Below are 17,841 nucleotides of genomic sequence, written 5' to 3'. Positions count from 1 at the left end.
CATATATATAAGCCCATACACATGCAAAAATATATACACAACCTCATGCAGACTCATACACAGAAACACATCTGCACATTCATGCAATGCAAACACCGCTTCACATATAAAATCTTACACACACACACGCTAGCTTATGCACACAAGTGGACAATGCATGCTTACCTGTGCCCGCAAGACAAATACAACATGAGAGCCACACACACTCCTGTGGACTTTGGAATCGTTACCACATTGTCTTGGCCAACACGTAGGGTTGCCCAATCAGAAAGTATGGGTCTGTCAGTACCACTCTTTCTTTCAAGTTCACACTCTTGGCCTTGATGAGAGGAGAGGCGGGGTGGGGATGACGTTACATAACGTGGTGGGAAGGCAGGTTCAGGATAAAAGTCACAGCTCAAGGCTGCAGTTGGGAGGAAGGCAGCCAGACCAAGTCATGGAGCTCAGCGTCCTTCTCCTCCTTGCTCTCCTCACGGGACTCTTGTTTCTGCTGGCCAGGGGCCACCCGAAGGCCTATGGCTGCCTGCCGCCAGGCCCCCGTCCTCTGCCTTTCTTGGGGAACCTTCTTCAGATGGACAGAAGTGGCTTACTCAAATCCTTCCTCAGGGTGAGATGCAGATTGGATGGGGTCTGAGGGGGGCTCCCTGCCTCTGTACTTGGAGATCACTCCCCAGAAAGGCGTGGGCGTGGGGTGAGGAAGGGGCATGGAGGTGCAGCATGCTGGATGGTGCTCAGACAATCAGGTGTCCCTGCTCGGTTGAGGTGTGTGGGCACTGTCTCTGGAGCAGGCAAGTGGGTTTGAAGAGGTGTCTGGGTGTGAGCCATGGTGTAGAATTTCATTCTTCAGCCACCCCTCGGGTGCCTGCCGGGTGCTGGAAGAACAAAAAAAAGGGGCGGTGCCACCAATCAAATAGGCCTCTCCTGCCAAAAAAAGAGGCCCAGGTCGGTGCTGGTGTCGGGAGGAAGAGGGGTGAGGAGGACGGGAGGCCAGACACAGAGTGCTTAGCAATAATGACCATGAATGAGCTGTAATAACTAACGCCGGAGTATTTACCAGGTCCCGGATCACTGCTTTCCAGCATGATTTCTTGCTTGATGATCCATTTATTTATTAATAATGTTGTCCACACCCACGAACTGACTTCCCAACAGAGGAACTGGATGACCAACAGGAACTTCCAGTTGCCCCATTCTCCTCTGTCTACCCCTCGTCCCATGGCGACCACGCTCCTGAATCTTGGCCTTGCCATCCTTTTGCTTTTATTTTTATTATTTTTTTTAAAAAAAGATTTTATTTATTTATTTGACAGACAGAAACACAGCGAGAGAGGGGACATAAGCAGGGGGAGTGGGAGAGGGAGAAGCAGACTTCCCGCGGAGCAGGGAGCCCGACACGGGGCTCCATCCCAGGGCCCTGGGATCATGACCTGAGCCGAAGGCAGACACCTAACGACTGAGCCACCCAGGCGCCCCTTAACTTTTTTACAATTTTAAGTCAACTGTTGTTGAGGTTTAGCATCACCCCTAAAAGTGCACAAACCCTAAGTGTTCAGCTCAGTGAATTCTCTCGAAGGAGCATACTCATGTAATTGACATACAGATAAGTAACAACACATTCTGTCCCCAGAAACCCCCTTCCAGTCACCACCCTCCCACGATCCTGGCTTCATATAAATAGAATTATGACCGGGGACGCCTGGGTGGCTCAGTCTTTTGGGGTTCAGACTCTTGATGATCTCAAGGTTGTAAGATAGAACCCACCCCCCACCCCCCAGGTCAGGCTCCACTCTGGGCGTGGAGCTTGCTTAAGATCATCTCTCTCCCTCTCCCCCTCCCTCTGCCCTACCCTTCCTCCCCCACTCCCTCCTGCTTGCACTTCATGCTCTCTCTCTAAAGTAAATAAATAAATAAATAAATAGAATTATGACCTATGGACACTTTTGTGTCTGATTGCTTTCACTCAACACTATGCCTGTTGAGTTTCATTCATGTTGTTGGCTGCAGAGCCCGTTCTTTTTAATTGCTACATAGTATTCCACGGCATGAATATATCACTATATATTTATCCTCCATCTGTGTTGCTGAGCTTCCAGGAATCTTCTTGTTTGTATTTTGGTGAATCTATGTGCACGTTTTTGCTGGGCGTGCATCTGGTGGTGGGGCTGCTAGGTCACTGAGTATACATGTGTTTAGTTTCAGTTTTTTTTTTTAAGATTTTATTTATTTATTTGACAGAAAGAGACACAGCAAGAGAGGGAACACAGGCCCGGGGAGTGGGAGAGGGAGAAGCAGGCTCCCGGCTGAGCAGGGAGCCCAAAGCGGGACTCGATCCCAGGACCCTGGGACCATGACCTGAGCGGAAGGCAGACACCTAACGACTGAGCCACCCAGGCGCCCCCAGCACCGAGCAGTTTTGCAAGTGGCCGCACTGATGTTATGATTCCTCAGATTTCATGATCATCCCAGAAGCCATTGTTTTCCCTTCATGTCTACCCAGTGGGTGGTTCGGGGTAGTTCTGTGGGGAAATAAAGTCAGGAGGCAGACAGTAGATTGATGTCGGGTCACAAGGAGGATGACCTTTCGGTTTCAATGCTGGGGAGATCTGGCTAGACTCAGAGGTATGGGCAGGAGTAAGAGATATGTAACCATCTGTACTGCTTAGGGCACCACTCATGCAGAGCTTGGCTGGGTCATGGGTTAATCCTTTAGTTGTTGGGTCCTGGGAAGGGGAAAGGCAGCCTGGGGTGGAAGGTCTTGGGGGGAGCAAGATCAATCTATACATAAGTGTCTTTATGGGATGGCCGCATCGGTGCACATGGACTAATAGCAACCCTCGGTGTGGATGTGCTTCACAGTTCCAAGAGAAATACGGGGATGTCTTCACGGTGTACCTGGGGCCAAGGCCTGTGGTCATGCTATGTGGGATAAAGGCCATACGGGAGGCCCTGGTGGACCAGGCTGAGACCTTCTCCGGCCGGGGGAAAATTGCTATACTAGAGGCAGTCTTCCAGGAATATGGTAAGGGCCTCAAAGGCACCTGGAGGGGAATGATGGGCAAGGGGAACTGGGGAGGATGGATCCGGGAAGGGAAGATAAGGGGGTGCTGAGGGACCCAGAGTCCCCTTCCAATCTCTTCAGCAACCCATGCCTTCCCTACACCCCCAGGTGTGGTCTTTGCCAATGGGGAACGCTGGAAGACCCTTCGCCGATTCTCTCTGGCCACCATGAGGGACTTCGGGTTGGGGAAGTGGAGTATGGAGAAGCGGATTCAGGAGGAGGCTCAGTGTCTGGTGGAGGAGCTACGGAAAACCCAGGGTGAGTCCTGGGGAAGGCAGGGTGCATGGGGTACCCGTGGGCAGAGAAAGAGAGGTAGAGATAGAGAATGATCCCGAGAGATCATCAGGCAGAGGAACAGACAGAGATGAGTAGGAGAGGAATACGGGGAGGCAGAAGAGATGTGGGGTGTATAGTGTCGAGAATAACTCAAAGGCATAAACTTAGATATTAGCACACTATTTACTTGGATTCAGGGAAACCAACTCATGGATTAATTGTATCTATCAAAGGCGAAAATAGGACTTATAAAAAGAAGGCAAAGAGAAAGGGGACATAAAGATGTCCGGGTCCTTCTATAAGAGATATTTTGAGACATAAATGTAGAGGCTGGGAGGGAGAGGCAGAGGCAGAGACATAGGGAGCAATAGAGGAATAGGGACAGAGGACTAAGAAGACAGACCGGAAGAAACAGAGTGACTCAGATGGAGAGACAGGGAAGGAGAAAGAGGCAGAGATGGAGGGACCAAGACAGAGAGAGACTGGAAGAGCCTGGGACAGGCAGAAAGAAACCAAGGCAGAGAAAATGAGACAGGCAGACAGACAGGTTCAGGGAAGGGTCTGCTGAGGGAACAAGAGCAGATGGACAGGTGAGACCCGCAGAGAGAGGCTGATGACATGTTTCTCCTGGGCATACAGTCAGGGAGACCAGAATGTATATAGACGTCAACTAGCAAGTACAGAACAATTCTCTGGACACCAGAGAGCCCTAGAGGTGGAGAGAAGAGATGAAGGGGCAGTGACAGACAAGGGATAGGGAGAGCAGAGCTTTTTAATTTGCGCATGTGATTGACTGATCATCCACTCTGCACCCCTCTGCCCCTGGGACTTAACTCCCTGCTCCCAGGGTCAGAGCTGAGACCTGAGAGGGACTACCTGCACAGCCCCTGGGTCTGAATCATGACCCCAGGGATGAGGAGCTGGGGAACACTGGTCAAGTTACTCCACCTCTCTGCCCATCTGTAAGATGGAAATAATAACAGAATGGCACTTTCCTCCAAGGTTGTGGTGGGAATTTAAGAAAATAATATACGAAGGGCTTAGAATAGGGCCTGGCACATCATCTGGGCTGGTGCATGTTAGCTGTTCCTGTCCCCTTTCCTTTACTGTCACTGGGCGAGGGAGGGCAGATATGCAGAGATGGGGCGGTAGTCAAATGCTCCCAAGGCATCTGTTTGAGTCTGTGTCCCATGACTTGTGCCTCCTCCTCCTAGGAGCCCTCCAGGACCCCACCTTATTCTTCCACTCCATGACCACTAACGTCATCTGTTCCATTGTCTGTGGAAAACGCTTTGGCTACAGAGACCCTGAATTGCTGCGGCTGCTGGACCTGTTCTACCAGTCCTTCGCGCTCATCAGCTCCTTCTCCAGCCAGGTCAGGGAGAGGGTGCAGGAGGGTGGGCATGAGGTGGGCATCTAGGGCAGGGGAGAGGGGCAATCCGCTTTGGGAGCCCAGCAATGCAGCTTCAGGCTGGAAGGTGGGGCAGAGACAACCGAGAGGGACAGGGACACTGAGCCACGGACACTGAGCGCTGGGGGGCGGGAGGGAGGGACAGGAGACAGGGACTGGAGAGCCTAGTATGGCGAGGCAAAGATGAAGAGACAGGGGGACAGAATATGGGTCAGACTGTCAGGCTCTCTCCTCTTCTGTCCCTGATTTCTCCAAACCTTCACCTCTGTCTTTGGCAAAGCCCCTTGCTTGAAACAATTCAAAGGACACATGAAAATAAGGAATGAGATTTCTTTGTTTTTGCCATTTCTCCTTCCTCTTTCTGTTATTTTTTTAAATGTCTCCCAGATAATAAAGTAATATGCTCCACTTTTAAAACAAAATAGTATAGTTTCTCTTTCTCAAAGAACCTGGAAATACCCCAGTTGTATATTAAGTTTAAAAAATTAAACTGCAGGAGCACCTGGGTAGCTCAGTTGGTTAAGTCTCCAACTCTTGATTTCGGCTCAGGTCCTGATATCAGGGATGTGAGATGGAACCCCACCTCAGGCTCCGCTCAGAGCATAGAGCCTACTTAAGATTCTCTTTCTCCCTCGCCTTCTGCTCCTCCCCCACTTCTCTCTCCCTCTCTTAAAAAAAAAAAAAAGAAAGAAAAAAAAGAAAAGAAATTAAACTTAAGAGCGCTATGCCTGTCTATGGTTCTTAACCAGGAATGGATGTCAGATGCGTGCGTAGGACTGTCACAAATACAAATTCCCATGACCTCCTACTGGAGAGTCTGCTCCAAAAATCTGGAATGGGGCCCAGGGTGAGTATTTGAGAGAAGCGCAAAAGGTGATTTCACTTTTCTCCTCCCATAGAAAACCACAGAGAGAGAAAACTCTGGAAGGAGATTCACCAGAGTTAACAATGGTTATCCCTAGAAGGAGGGATTAAAAGAATTTTACATTGTACTCTCTCTGTTCCCACATTTTTTGGGAACAAAACAATTATTTTTTTACAGGAACTTAGGTATTACATTAATCTTCAGATGATCCAGTAGAAATATGTTTCAAAATAAATATAGTCCTAGGTAGTCAGTAGGTTCATCTTGTGTAAACATCATGTTCTCACCGTTGGGCACAGCAAGGGAGATGTGGCAGGTGGAAAGAGTCAGAGAGGTCTGAGCTAAACAGATCAACTGGCTGAAGTAGACAAGAGAAGTGCCCAGAGGGTGCCTGGCTGGCTCAGTCAATGGAGCCTGGGACTCTTGATCTCAGGGTTGTGAGTTCGGGCCCCACGTTGGGTGAAGAGATTACTTAAAAAAAAAAAAAAGAAGAAGAAGAAGAAGGTCAGGGTGATTAGAGACACAGAGGTAAGGAGAGGCGCAAAGGAGAGAGACGGAGAGGTGGGATGGGGCAGGGACCAAAACAAGACCTGACGATGAGGGAGAAAGATGCAGAAGGAGAAAAATGGGAGAATAACAGATCAAAGGAGACTTAGGATCAGTGAGGGGGAGACAGAGACAGAGGACAACAGAGACAGAGAGAGACACAAGGAGAAGAGAGCCTCTCCCCCACCCCAAGTGTTAGGGCCCAGGAGGGCTCCCCTCCCTGGGACCCACAGCTCAGCCCCAGGTCGACCTCACAGCCCCTTCTCTCCCGCAGGTGTTCGAGCTTTTCCACAGCTTCTTGAAGTACTTCCCTGGTACACACAGGCAAGTCTACAAAAACCTGCAGGAAATCACCCGCTTCATTGACCGCGTTGTGGAGAAGCACCGTGAAACCCTGGACCCCAGCTCCCCCCGGGACTTCATCGACGCCTACCTGATCCGCATGGACAAAGTGGGGTTTGGAGAAGGGAAATGGGAGGGACGGGAAGGGAGGAAAAGATGGGGGGTGAGAAGAAGGGAGGGGCGAGGGGAAAGAAATGGGGAAGAAGGAGGGAAGGACGCAGGATACGGAGGGAGACTGGGGAAAGGGACGGGAGATGCAAAAGGGAAATGACGGGAAGAGGACGAAGGAGAAAGTCGGGAGGAGAGAGGGAGAGAGAGAAACAGGGAACGCAGGACGCGTGGACCGAAGGACAGCAACAGGTGACAAGACTCACAGAAGCCTAAAGAGGCTGGGAGCCAGGGGCAGACAAACACAGCAGAGAGATGGGAAATGCACTGGAGCCGAGACAGAGCGCAGAGAGACGGAGAGGGATTCCCGGCTGGGCGCACAGAGGGCACAGAAATGTCAACCGGACTAGACGGTGTGAGAAACCCAGAAGCTGGGGAGGGCGCCCCGAGGGAGGCACGAGGGACGAGCGTGCAGCAAAGCCCCCCTGCTTCCCCATGGATTCAGGAGAAGGCCGACCCCCGCAGCGAGTTCCACCAGCGGAACCTCATCTACACCGCGCTGTCGCTCATCTTCGCCGGCACGGAGACCACCAGCACCACGCTCCGCTATGGATTCCTGCTCCTGCTCAAATACCCCCACATCACAGGTGGGGGGGCGGGGACAGCCCATGGAGGGGGGCATCTTCTGACCGCTTTGGGGGCTGCAAGGGGGTGGGGCTGGCGTCCTTCCCGAATGAGAGAGGCGGTGTTCATCTCTTACACCAGGACCACTGCAGGTATTGAATGAGCCCCTAACTAAGCCAGTCCTGTGGGTGGATGGATGACCAATCTGTGAGTGTGTTCTCCCACTGTTTCCTCCCATCACTTAAAGGCAGACTCATCTATCCACCCACCCATCCATCCTTTTACTTATTAATTAACCTGTACACTCAGATTCTTTCATCAATGATTAATCCAACGACATAGACTTCCGTTCTTTATTTGGATTCATTGATTCATCTGTTGATCTTTTGAAACAGTGATTAATCGAATGAAGTATTTGTCATTGATTCATTGGCTCATTCGTTCATGCATGTATCCATCTGTCCTATGAACTAGATTTCATTCCTTAATTCTTCCATCGTTCTTTCTTTAAAAAAAAAAAAAAAAGATTTTATTTTATTTATTTGAGAGAGAGAGAGAGTGCACCAGAGCAGGGTGAGGGGCAGAGGGAGAAGCAAACTCCCTGCTGAGCAGAGAACCTGATGTGGGACTTGATCCGAGATTCCCCGGATCATGACCAGTGCCAAAGGCAGATGCTTAACCCACTGAGCCACCCAGGCGCCCCTTCCATCATTCTTTCATTCCATCCTTCATCCATCTATTATTCATTTATTAATTCACTCGGTTATTCATCACTGATTTATTGATTTATCATTCAATCCATCCATCCATTCCTTTATTTACCTATTCCTTCATTAATTTAATTACTTACTTATTCCTCTATAGATCTAGCCAGCCATCCATTTATGTGATTTGTTGGTTAATCAGGTTCATTGGTCTATGGGCCATTTATTAATCAATGATTAATGATTCATTAATTCACATATTGAGAAATAAATACATACATGCATTCATTAGTGCTCTTCCATTCATCAATCTTTCCATTCATAAGTTGATTGATTTATGTATTCATTTATTTATCCAGTTGTTCGCGGGTTAATCTGTTGATCTATTTCATTGTTATATTCCTGAAGACCTAGCACAGTGTGCCATCTATAAGACACACACAATAATTATTAGTTCATTTTCAACCAACTCTTTTTAGAGGGAGAATTTTGGCAGGCTTATAGCCTTGAGTTCTTAATCTGAAATTCTATGCAAAACTGTGGTGTGTGTGTGTGGTGTGTGTGTGTGTGTTTACCTGTGCCCCATGGGGAGAATTCATAGCATTCATTAGATTTCAAAAGGTGAGAATTCTTGCTTCCCCTTCTACCTCCTCCCCAGGCTGGTTGCTCTGAGAGGTGTCAATGACCTAACCATTTATTATATGTTTTCCCTGGCTCACTGGCCCATAGAAAGCAATGTCCCTGCTGAAATGTCTTTTTAAAATGAGGTTCCCTGTCCCCACTCATCTGTGCAGAGAGAATCCACAAAGAGATTGACCAGGTGATTGGCCCACACCACCTTCCATCCCTTGATGACCGAGCCAAAATGCCATACACTGATGCAGTCATCCATGAGATTCAGAGATTCGGGGACCTCCTCCCGATTGGTGTGCCCCATATGGTCACCAAAGACACTAGCTTCAGAGGGTACATCATTCCCAAGGTGAGGCCAGCTGGGCTCCCACATCTCTCTTTTTTTTTTTTTTTTTTTAAAGATTTTATTTATTTATTTGAGAGAGAGAGAGTGAGAGACAGAGAGCATGAGAGGGAGGAGGGTCAGAGGGAGAAGCGGACTCCCTGCCGAGCAGGGAGCCCGATGCGGGACTCGATCCCGGGACTCCAGGATCATGACCTGAGCCGAAGGCAGTTGCTTAACCAACTGAGCCACCCAGGCGCCCCTCCCACATCTCTCTTGTGTGGCCCATCTGGGTTCTCTTAATCTCTGGACTTGACCTATTTTTTTAATTTTTTGTTTTGTTTTGGTTTGGTCTGGTTTTATCACTAGGTCCCTCTTGTTTTTGTTTTTGTTTTTTAAGGGGTGGACTGAGGAAAGGAATGGCAATATCTTGACCTTGTGACCCTCCCTCAGGGCACTGAAGTATTTCCCATCCTGCACTCGGCTCTCAATGATCCACATTACTTTGAAAAACCAGAAGTCTTCAACCCTGACCGCTTTCTGGATGCCAATGGGGCATTGAAGAAGAATGAAGCTTTTATCCCCTTCTCCGTAGGTAAGCCAGGCCTGCACTCCCTTTCCCAGAGCGCAGGTGCCACCCCCTCCGTGAGACCATCAAGGAGAGATCTTTGCTTATTGAGCTGTTGGTATATGCCAGTTGCTTTACCTGCTTTAATCTGCTCCATCTTCATTGCAACCCTAGAAGGGGCTTAAGAAGTAAGATCATGTCCCAAAGGCACATTTTGGTAAGCTGGACCGTGGGAAGATATTTTAACCTCTCTATACCTTGGTATAAAATATCTGTTGAGCACTACTCTGAGCTCAGTGCTCTACGGGGTTGCTGAAAATAATGCACTGAACATGTCATGTGGAGACATGGTTCCTGCCCTGGGAAATTTACAGTCCAGCAGGGAAGATGGGCGTTTATCATTTGGCCACAAAATAGTACCTAATTAAATTAATCAATGCTTGCAATGTGCCTAGAACTGCTTGCCACAAAGTAAGTGCTCACAGAAGCGGTGATTATTATTACAATGAATCATAATTGTGATAAATGCTCTAAAAGGGGCTTCGGGAACACAAAATAGGAAGGACTGACTACTCTTGATTCAGTGAGGAGAAGTTTCCCTGAAGCACTGGCTTCTAAGCTAAGATGTCAAGGATGGATATCAATCGGCCTCTAGAAAGAGTGGTCCAGGCAGAGGGTACAGCAAGGTCAAAGCCTGAAGGTGGAGGCGTATTTGAGAAACTAGATGAACAATGGGAGCCTGGAGTGTAGATTACAAAAGGGGACCAGGGCAAAGAGCTCAGCTGGAGGGCCATGAAAGCTGGGGGTGTTTGGATTTAACCTGCTGGCACTGGGGAACCAGGGAGGGTCTTGACATGCTCTGACTTCTCTCTATCCCCATTCTCCACCTTTTGGCCCCATCCAGAGACAACCCCAATGCCCAGGGTCCTCATCCTTTGGGAGAAAGGACCGTAGAATCAAGGCAGACATGTAGAGCAAGAAGGACAGAGACAGACAGACAAAGAAAGAGTGAGAGACACGGAGAGGGACAATGAGAGACATAGAGGGAGACAGTGACAGGGGACATAGGGACATAGGGACAGAAAGAGACAGAGACAATAGAGTGAGGAAGAGGAGAGAGAGACAGAAAAGGGGAGAGAGAGAGCTTCAGATGGAATCAGATGCAAATGGACGGTGACAGGGAGTTTAAAATTGAAGAAAGTGAGCAAAAGAGGAAGGAGACAAGGTACAGACAGAGCAAAAGACTGAGCCAAGATCACCACGGCAGGAAAGAAAGACAGACCAAGGCAAAAAGATGTCAGAGCCAAAAGGATAGCAAAGGTGTCCCAATGGACAGCCCCAGAGATGAAGACAGGGTGGGAGGGAGAGAGTAGGCTCAGGCTGTTCAGGAAAGAACTGGGTTGCATAACCAGTTGCGGGAGAACTAGCCCCAAGCCCTGCCCTGAGCATTCCTAAGTTCTTATTTCCTAACTTCTGATGTGCCAAAAAGATGTGGACACTTCCCCCCAGAAACCTCCACGCAGGCCCAATGAGAAGTCTAGGAAATGTCTGGAATGGCCTTTCCAAGGTGGTCAGCTTGCAGATTAAGAGCCCCTGAAGTAAAGGAGGAGGTTTTCAGGGTCTCTGCCTGAGGTTTCCACTCCCTGTGTCCTCATTTGTCATCAAGCCCATGCTCTATAACCTACTGGGGGGCTCTCACACATCTGAGGGTCTACTGGAAGCCACAGACTGCCCTCTCACAGACGCCAGTCCCATTCACAATTTTATGTGCAGTTTGGTTTTTTCCCCAAACTCTTGAAGCCCATGTCTCTTAGACTGAGATAAGATGACAACCCAGAGATGGACAAACACACAGTGTCAGATACACCCCCACACCCCTATCACACACACACTCCCTGCCACACACCCACACTCCCCACCACACACATTCCCCCCACATTCTCACAATCCTCACCACACACACTCCCTACCACACCCTCACAATCCCCACCACACAATCCCCCCCCACACCCTCACAATCCCCACCACACACACTCCCACCCACACCCTCACAATCCCCACCACACAATCCCCCCACACCCTCACAATCCCCACCACACACACTCCCACCCACACCCTCACAATCCCCACCACACAATCCCCCCACACCCTCACAATCCCCACCACACACACTCCCACCCACACCCTCACAATCCCCACCACACAATCCCCCCACACCCTCACAATCCCCACCACACACACTCCCCACCACACACACTCCCCCCACACCCTCACAATCCCCACACACACTCCCCCCACACCCTCACAATCCCCACTACACACACTCCCCACCACACAATCCCCCCACACCCTAACAATCCCCACCACACAATTCCCCCCACACCTTCACAATCTCCACTACACACACTCTCCACCACACACACTCCCCCCCACACCCTCACACTCCCCACCACACACACACTCCCCACCACACACACACACATACACAGTCCCCCTTCACTACCCCCCACATTCCCTGCCACACACATACTCCCTACCACACACCCTCCCCCCTACACTCCCCCGCCACGTTCCCCACTGCACAGTCTCCCTGCCACATACATGCACACTCCCCCCCACATACACACTGCCCACACACACACTCCATGCCACATACACACACACAAACACTTCCCACCACACACACGCCCCTCCACACATGCATTCCGTAGCACACATACACTCTTCCCAGACGCACACACTCCCCACCACACACACCCAGAAAGAAACACAAAACAATAACCACCTATAGTATCCTTAGTACAGGCCACCTAGCTAGTCTAAGAATTTTTACAAATATTAATTTCTTTAACCTCACAATAGCCCTATTTGTTGGGTACTATTCTCCCCATATTAGAAATGAAAGACATTAAAAATGTTGTCAGAAATGTGCACATACCTACACAGTGGAGGCAGACAGACAGACAGACACACACACACACACACACACACACGCAACCAGACATGTGTCTTTATTCTCTGGGGAACACTGAACCTTCTGGAAATCTAACAGTAGCTACAAACTCTCTCCTGGAAAAAAATGTGCAAGGCCCATTCACCTAAATGTTTGCACCTGGTTTCAGAGGGCCCAGGAACCCCCTAAAAGTCCACCCTGAATTGCAGGTTAAAGGCCAATCCCATACAAATCTGTTGCAATGGACACAGATGTCTGGATTTGGGATGTGAGAGGGCAAAGGATGTGCATCGGCTCCGTGCCCATATTGGTGATATTCTGTGCCCACAGGGAAACGCAGTTGTCTTGGTGAAGGCATCGCCCGCATGGAATTATTCCTCTTCTTCATCACCATCCTCCAGAACTTCTCTGTGGCCAGCCCCGTGGCCCCTGAGGACATTGACCTCACACCCCGGGAGAGTGGTGTGGGCAAAGTGCCCCCAGTGTACCAGATCAGCTTTCTGGCTCATGGAGGATGCTGAGGAAAGGGGGTCAAAGGACCCCAGGATCATGAAGTGTCCCCATCTCTGCAGAGAACAACTCCTTGCCTCTCTCTGGGTCTTCCTGTCACTGAGAGACCCACTGCCAACCAGCATCCTTTCCCTCCTAGGTGCCACCTCCTTGGCAAAGTCCTCTCTGCCACCTCATCTCAGTCCATCATTCTGCAGCTCTTGTAAAGACTCGTGGAAGTGTTTTCTTTCCTTTGTTAACAGAGTTCCGGATGTGGTGTATATATAAAAGCTGGGAGTGAAGGGAGGAGACTTGGCTCAGTTCTGCCTCTCAGGCCACAGCTACCCCCAGTGACTCCCCCCTTCCTCAGAACCACCACCACCTCCCTGTAGCAACTGTTTGCGCTCCATGACCTGTGCAAACACGATCTCACTTGAATCCTCCTTCCAGTATTTCCATGGGGTGGGTATAATGATCGTGCCCATTTTACAGATGAGTAAACAAAGGCCAAGGACTGGCATCAGTTGTCCCAGGTCATATGGCTGGGAGTGGAGGAGCAAGATTCATACTCTGTCTCCCTGGCTCTCAAACTCAAATTCTTCACCCAGCACCCCCACCCCCCACAATATATTTTAAAATTATGGTGAAATTCATATAACATAAAACGAAGCATTTTAAAGTGTATAATTTAGTGGCATTGAGTTCATTCACAACGGTGTACAACCACCACCACTATCTAGTTCCAAACATTCTCATCCCTGAAGAATTAAACCCCATACCCATTAGCAGTCACTCTCCATCCCCCCTTCCCCTCAGCCCCTGGCAACCATCAGTCTGCTTCTGGTCTCTATGGCTTTGCTTATTCTGTGTATTTCATGTAAATGGAATCATACAATATGTGCTCTGTTGTGTCTGGCTTCTTTCACTCAGCATAATATTTTTGAGGTTCACCCACATTGTAGACCATTGCTGTACACTGCTGTCCTCATTCTCACTGACTCTCCCTACTGCTTCCCTCTGTGTAAGGGCGTCCTCGGCCCATGGCCACCTGAGATGCATGATTCTAAACTGGTGCCTTGGATTCCCTGATAGTGCCCTTCAATCCCCCTGACACTCAAATAAACATCCAAAGCCTGACATCCCCTATCCATGCTATTTTATGTGAGACCCATTTATTGTCAGGTCACTAGGGATCTTTCTGGAAGGTGAGAACTTCTTCACTGCCATGCCAGCTCTGAGAAGGCAAAATATTTGTTGAGGAATGAATGAATGAATGAATGAATGGTTGAATCAGGCAACCCCAAATGCACCCAACATGGAGCTAGCCTCCCATCAGACCTAGTCTTTTTCTTCATATCTCACTTTCTTTTGATGCCCAGAACAAATCCCTGTTCCCAAAGAACACAAGATGCACCAATTCTGCCTTCAAGCTATTCTCAGTCCCTCATGATGCAATGCCACCCTCTAAGAAAACTGGCCAAGAGCCATCCTTGTGGTGCAACCGTCCCTCACCACCCTCTACATGTTCCACCTGCGGGCACCACTACCCTTCCTTCAGGAAGGTATTCCAGGTTCAAGGGCATTGCCTGCTAAGATACCTTGGGCCAGCCAGAGGCCAATAGAATGGTTTTGGGACCCATGTGAAATGCTAAACTTCCTGGCTTCTGCAGCACCTGCCACCTTTGGGCTCCCTGTTGCCGCTGGAGAGTTACCAAGAGGTGTCCCAAGGCAGATTTTTGGCACACCCGCCCACACAGACCATGGGGGGGGGGAGAAAAGGTGACAAGCAACAGAGCAGCCTCCCTTTAAAGAGGGATGGCAGGATAGAAGGCAGACACAGCCAGGACCATGGTACTGTCAGCCCTCCTGCTTCTCACAGTCCTTATTGGCCTCTTGCTACTCTGGGGTCACCCAGCCTCCCAGGGCCACCTCCCTCCAGGACCTTGGCCTCTGCCCTTCCTGGGGAACATTTTGCAAATAGACCACCAGGGCTTTCTCAAGACCTTCCAGGCGGTGAGATGGGGAGGGTGAAGGGGGTGGAAAGCAGGAGGTGGGTGGACAGGTAAGAGCTCACAGGCAGCAAGGCAGTTGGGGTTCAAACTGTGGGTGGGACTTCTCAGGCCAGCTTGGGGATTGTCTTCTTCCAGCCTCCATCTGCCATCTGGCTCAATATGTCCATGAGAGAAGTTTCTGGAATTCCTATAAGAAGTAATGCAGGGAAGATAGACTGGAGGGAGAAATTATGATGATAGATGTGGGGCTTTGAGCTGTGTCCTACAGGAGTTGGGAGGGAGAGGTACTAGAGCTCACATGTGAGGGGTCTCTGTCATTTTTTTAAATGATTTTATTTATTTATTTGACAGAAAGAGCAGGAGCCAGGGGAGGGGCAGAGGGAGAGGGAGAAGCAGACTTCCTGCTGAGCAGGGAGCCTGATGCGGGGCTCAATCCCAGGACCCTGGGATCATGACCTGAGCCGAAGGTAGACGCTTAACCAACTGAGCCACCCAGGCGCCCAGAGTCTCTGTCATTTTTAAAATTCGAAGCTGGGAGAGTTCTTGGAAAAGCTGAGAGAGGAGAACATTTGGGGCAAGGGCATATGAGGGAGGCTTGGATGAGGCCATAGAGTTCAGGTCTCCCTTCTTCCTTGATAGGGACTCGAAGGGGATGGGTGGTGGTCGTTAGGCTATGCTGGAGGGTGTGATCCAGGTGTAAGGGGAAGACTCTTCTCTTGAGTGAGAGAGTGAGAGCTGGACACCACCTCCACAGCTGCAGAAGAAATACGGGGATGTCTTCACAGTCTACCCGGGACCCTGGCCTGTTGTCATCCTGTGTGGGTACAAGGCAGTGAAGGAGGCTCTGGTGGCATTGCCATCATTGATCCCATTCTCAGGGGAAAAGGTGAGTGGGGCACGGGGTTGGGGGTTGGGGAAAAGCTGAGGGGACACCTCCCTACCTTCCCTCCATGCCCCATCAATCAGGTGTGGTCTTTGCCAGTGGAAAGTCTTGGAAGGCCCTTCGGCAATTCTCTTAGCTCACCATGAGGGACTTCGGGATGGGGAAGCAGAGCACTGAGAAGCGAATCCAGGAGGAGGCTCAGTGTCTGGTGAAGGAGCTGCAGAAATCCCGGGGTGAGCCCAGGGGCTGGGGCAGGGGATGGACGGGCAGGCAGGGGGAGGGTGAGATGGGGACAGAAGGACCCAGAGACAGAGACAGAGAGATACAGAGACACGTTCAGGGAAAGGGAGAAGGAGACAGAGACAGAAAAAGAGAAAGAGAATGAAGAAAATAGGGATGGAGAGAGAAATAGGCAGAGAAAGCAGACAGACAGAGAAAGCAAGTCAGAGGGAAAACCCAGGACACTGACAAAGATCGATCCAGAAGCAGAAACTGTAAGGAAAGGACTTAGAAAGAAAAGGGTAAAGAGAGGAATAGAGTCAGGGGAGACACAAAGTGACAGCAAGGCCAAGGAGGGGGCCACGAAGACAGGGGCATGAAAAGAGAGAGGACAGGGAAGAAGGGGCTGAGTCTCAAAGAGTCAGAGACAAGACCAGAGAAAGATGCAGGTGCACCAAGAAAGTCAGACCCAGACAGAGCCCAAGAAAACCACGAGACACAGAGCCCGAGATGTCCAGAAAAAGGCATGATAAGAGACCCAGCGAAAGTCAGTCTGCCCAAGGGAAAGAGAAAGAAACCAACCAACCAAGCTAAGATGGCACCAGCCAGGTCAGAGCCTCCCAGAAGGACCATGTAGGGCCCCACCGTGATAGAACTCCTGTTCACAGGGGCCTATCTGGATCCCACCTTCTTCGTTCACTCCGCCATGGCTAACATCATCTGTACCATCGTTCTTGGCCAGCGCTTTAATTACCAGGACCCCAGATTCCTACAGTTGCTACATTTAATGAGCGATCTCTCCGATCTTGCTAGCTCTTTCTACGGCCAGGTGAAGCCGAAGTTTCCATGGTGGGCCAAGAATTGGGGTGGGTGGACCCTGGGCAAAAATCAGATGCTTTTTGTCCTAACACCGATGCAAGAAGGCATCGAAAGGTGATGAGTCAGACTGGAGGTAGGAAATAGGCCTCAGGAAAGGGAGGCCTATGAGAGAAGAAATCCCTGTAGAGGTAAGTGTGATTGGGGCAGGCTGCACCTGTTCACGCACCACTGAGTATGTGTATGTGTGTGCATGTTTGCTCGACTGGGAGGCACATTCCCCAAGGCCAGGGGGTGAATTAAACCCTTCAGATATTGCTCTGCTGTGCAGGGTACAACCTCAAACTTGCACCGCCAGCCCAGAAAGAACCGACTCTGGGACCTCCTTGCTTCCCTGTAGATGTTTGAACTCCTCTCCGGCATCCTGAAACACTTTCCTGGCATCCACACTCGCGTGCACAGCAAAATTAAAGAAATGGAAGATTTTATCACTGAGAACATCGAGAGGCACCGGGAAATGCTGGACCCCAGCGCCCCGAAGGGCTTCATTGATTCCTTCCTGGTCCACATGGACAAGGCAAGGGCCACGCTGGATGGGGGAGTGGGTGGGAAAGGGAGTGATGGGCACACTACTGACATTGAGCTGGTGTGGTTGGTTATGATGTATGTGATGTTTAAATGTTTAAATACTTCCCTACAAATTGCTAAGAAAGCCACTAGTCCGCCCTCCCTTCCCACCTCCCAGTCCTTCCTCAGCTTCCCCAGGCTCTCCTGGAACGCATGTTATGAGGTAGCAACTAAAAGAGGTAGCTACCACCTACCCCACACAGGGGGTCTTCGGGACCCTTCTCTACCTCCTCCCATTCTAATTAGTCAGAGGCCCGTGTCTGTTCTAATTGGTCGGAGACCAATTTCTGTTCTGATTGGTTGGAGGCCCATGTCTGTTCTGATTAGTCAGAGGCCCGTGTCTCTTCTGATTGGTAGGAGGCCCATGTCTGTTCTGATTAGTCAG

The 17,841-nt window shown here is 50.0% G+C and overlaps 2 protein-coding genes across 3 annotated transcripts in view; both read left to right on the top strand.

Moving 5' to 3' along the window:
- The first annotated feature begins 425 nt into the window (after positions 1–425).
- LOC118537504 (cytochrome P450 2B11) lies at positions 426–14,037 on the top strand. Of its 2 annotated transcripts, XM_036094948.2 has the most exons (9): positions 426–607; positions 2,857–3,019; positions 3,167–3,316; positions 4,549–4,709; positions 6,431–6,607; positions 7,112–7,253; positions 8,729–8,916; positions 9,343–9,484; positions 12,741–14,037. In XM_036094948.2, the coding sequence occupies exons 1-9, from the start codon at positions 437–439 to the stop codon at positions 12,929–12,931; spliced, it is 1,485 nt and encodes a 494-aa protein (XP_035950841.2). In that variant the 5' UTR covers positions 426–436; the 3' UTR covers positions 12,932–14,037. The 2 variants fall into 2 exon arrangements, with proteins under 2 accessions (XP_035950841.2, XP_077919484.1); XM_078063358.1 differs by lacking the exon at positions 12,741–14,037 and having other exon boundaries at positions 9,290–9,421.
- Positions 14,038–14,747: 710 nt separating this feature from the next.
- LOC118537459 (cytochrome P450 2B11-like) overlaps positions 14,748–17,841 on the top strand; it is a 10,740-nt gene continuing 7,646 nt past the window's right edge. Inside the window, 6 exon segments of the mRNA XM_078063720.1 lie at positions 14,748–14,912; positions 15,666–15,759; positions 15,762–15,797; positions 15,878–16,027; positions 16,682–16,842; positions 17,230–17,406. Coding sequence (XP_077919846.1) covers positions 14,748–14,912; positions 15,666–15,759; positions 15,762–15,797; positions 15,878–16,027; positions 16,682–16,842; positions 17,230–17,406 — 783 coding nt within the window.

This window comes from Halichoerus grypus, chromosome 15 (assembly GCF_964656455.1).
Source record: "Halichoerus grypus chromosome 15, mHalGry1.hap1.1, whole genome shotgun sequence".
In the NCBI taxonomy this organism is placed as follows: domain Eukaryota; kingdom Metazoa; phylum Chordata; class Mammalia; order Carnivora; family Phocidae; genus Halichoerus; species Halichoerus grypus.
The sequence above is the reverse complement of the archived record's forward strand: the minus strand, read 5'-3'. Positions and strand labels throughout refer to the sequence as shown.

Excerpts from the sequence above, each read along its gene's own strand:
- LOC118537504 (XM_036094948.2), top strand. The coding sequence starts at position 437 with ATGGAGCTCAGCGTCCTTCTCCTCCTTGCTCTCCTCACGGGACTCTTG. Across the intron at positions 608-2,856 it reads TACTCAAATCCTTCCTCAGG|TTCCAAGAGAAATACGGGGA; the intron begins GTGAGATGCAGA and ends TGTGCTTCACAG. Across the intron at positions 3,020-3,166 it reads GGCAGTCTTCCAGGAATATG|GTGTGGTCTTTGCCAATGGG; the intron begins GTAAGGGCCTCA and ends CTACACCCCCAG.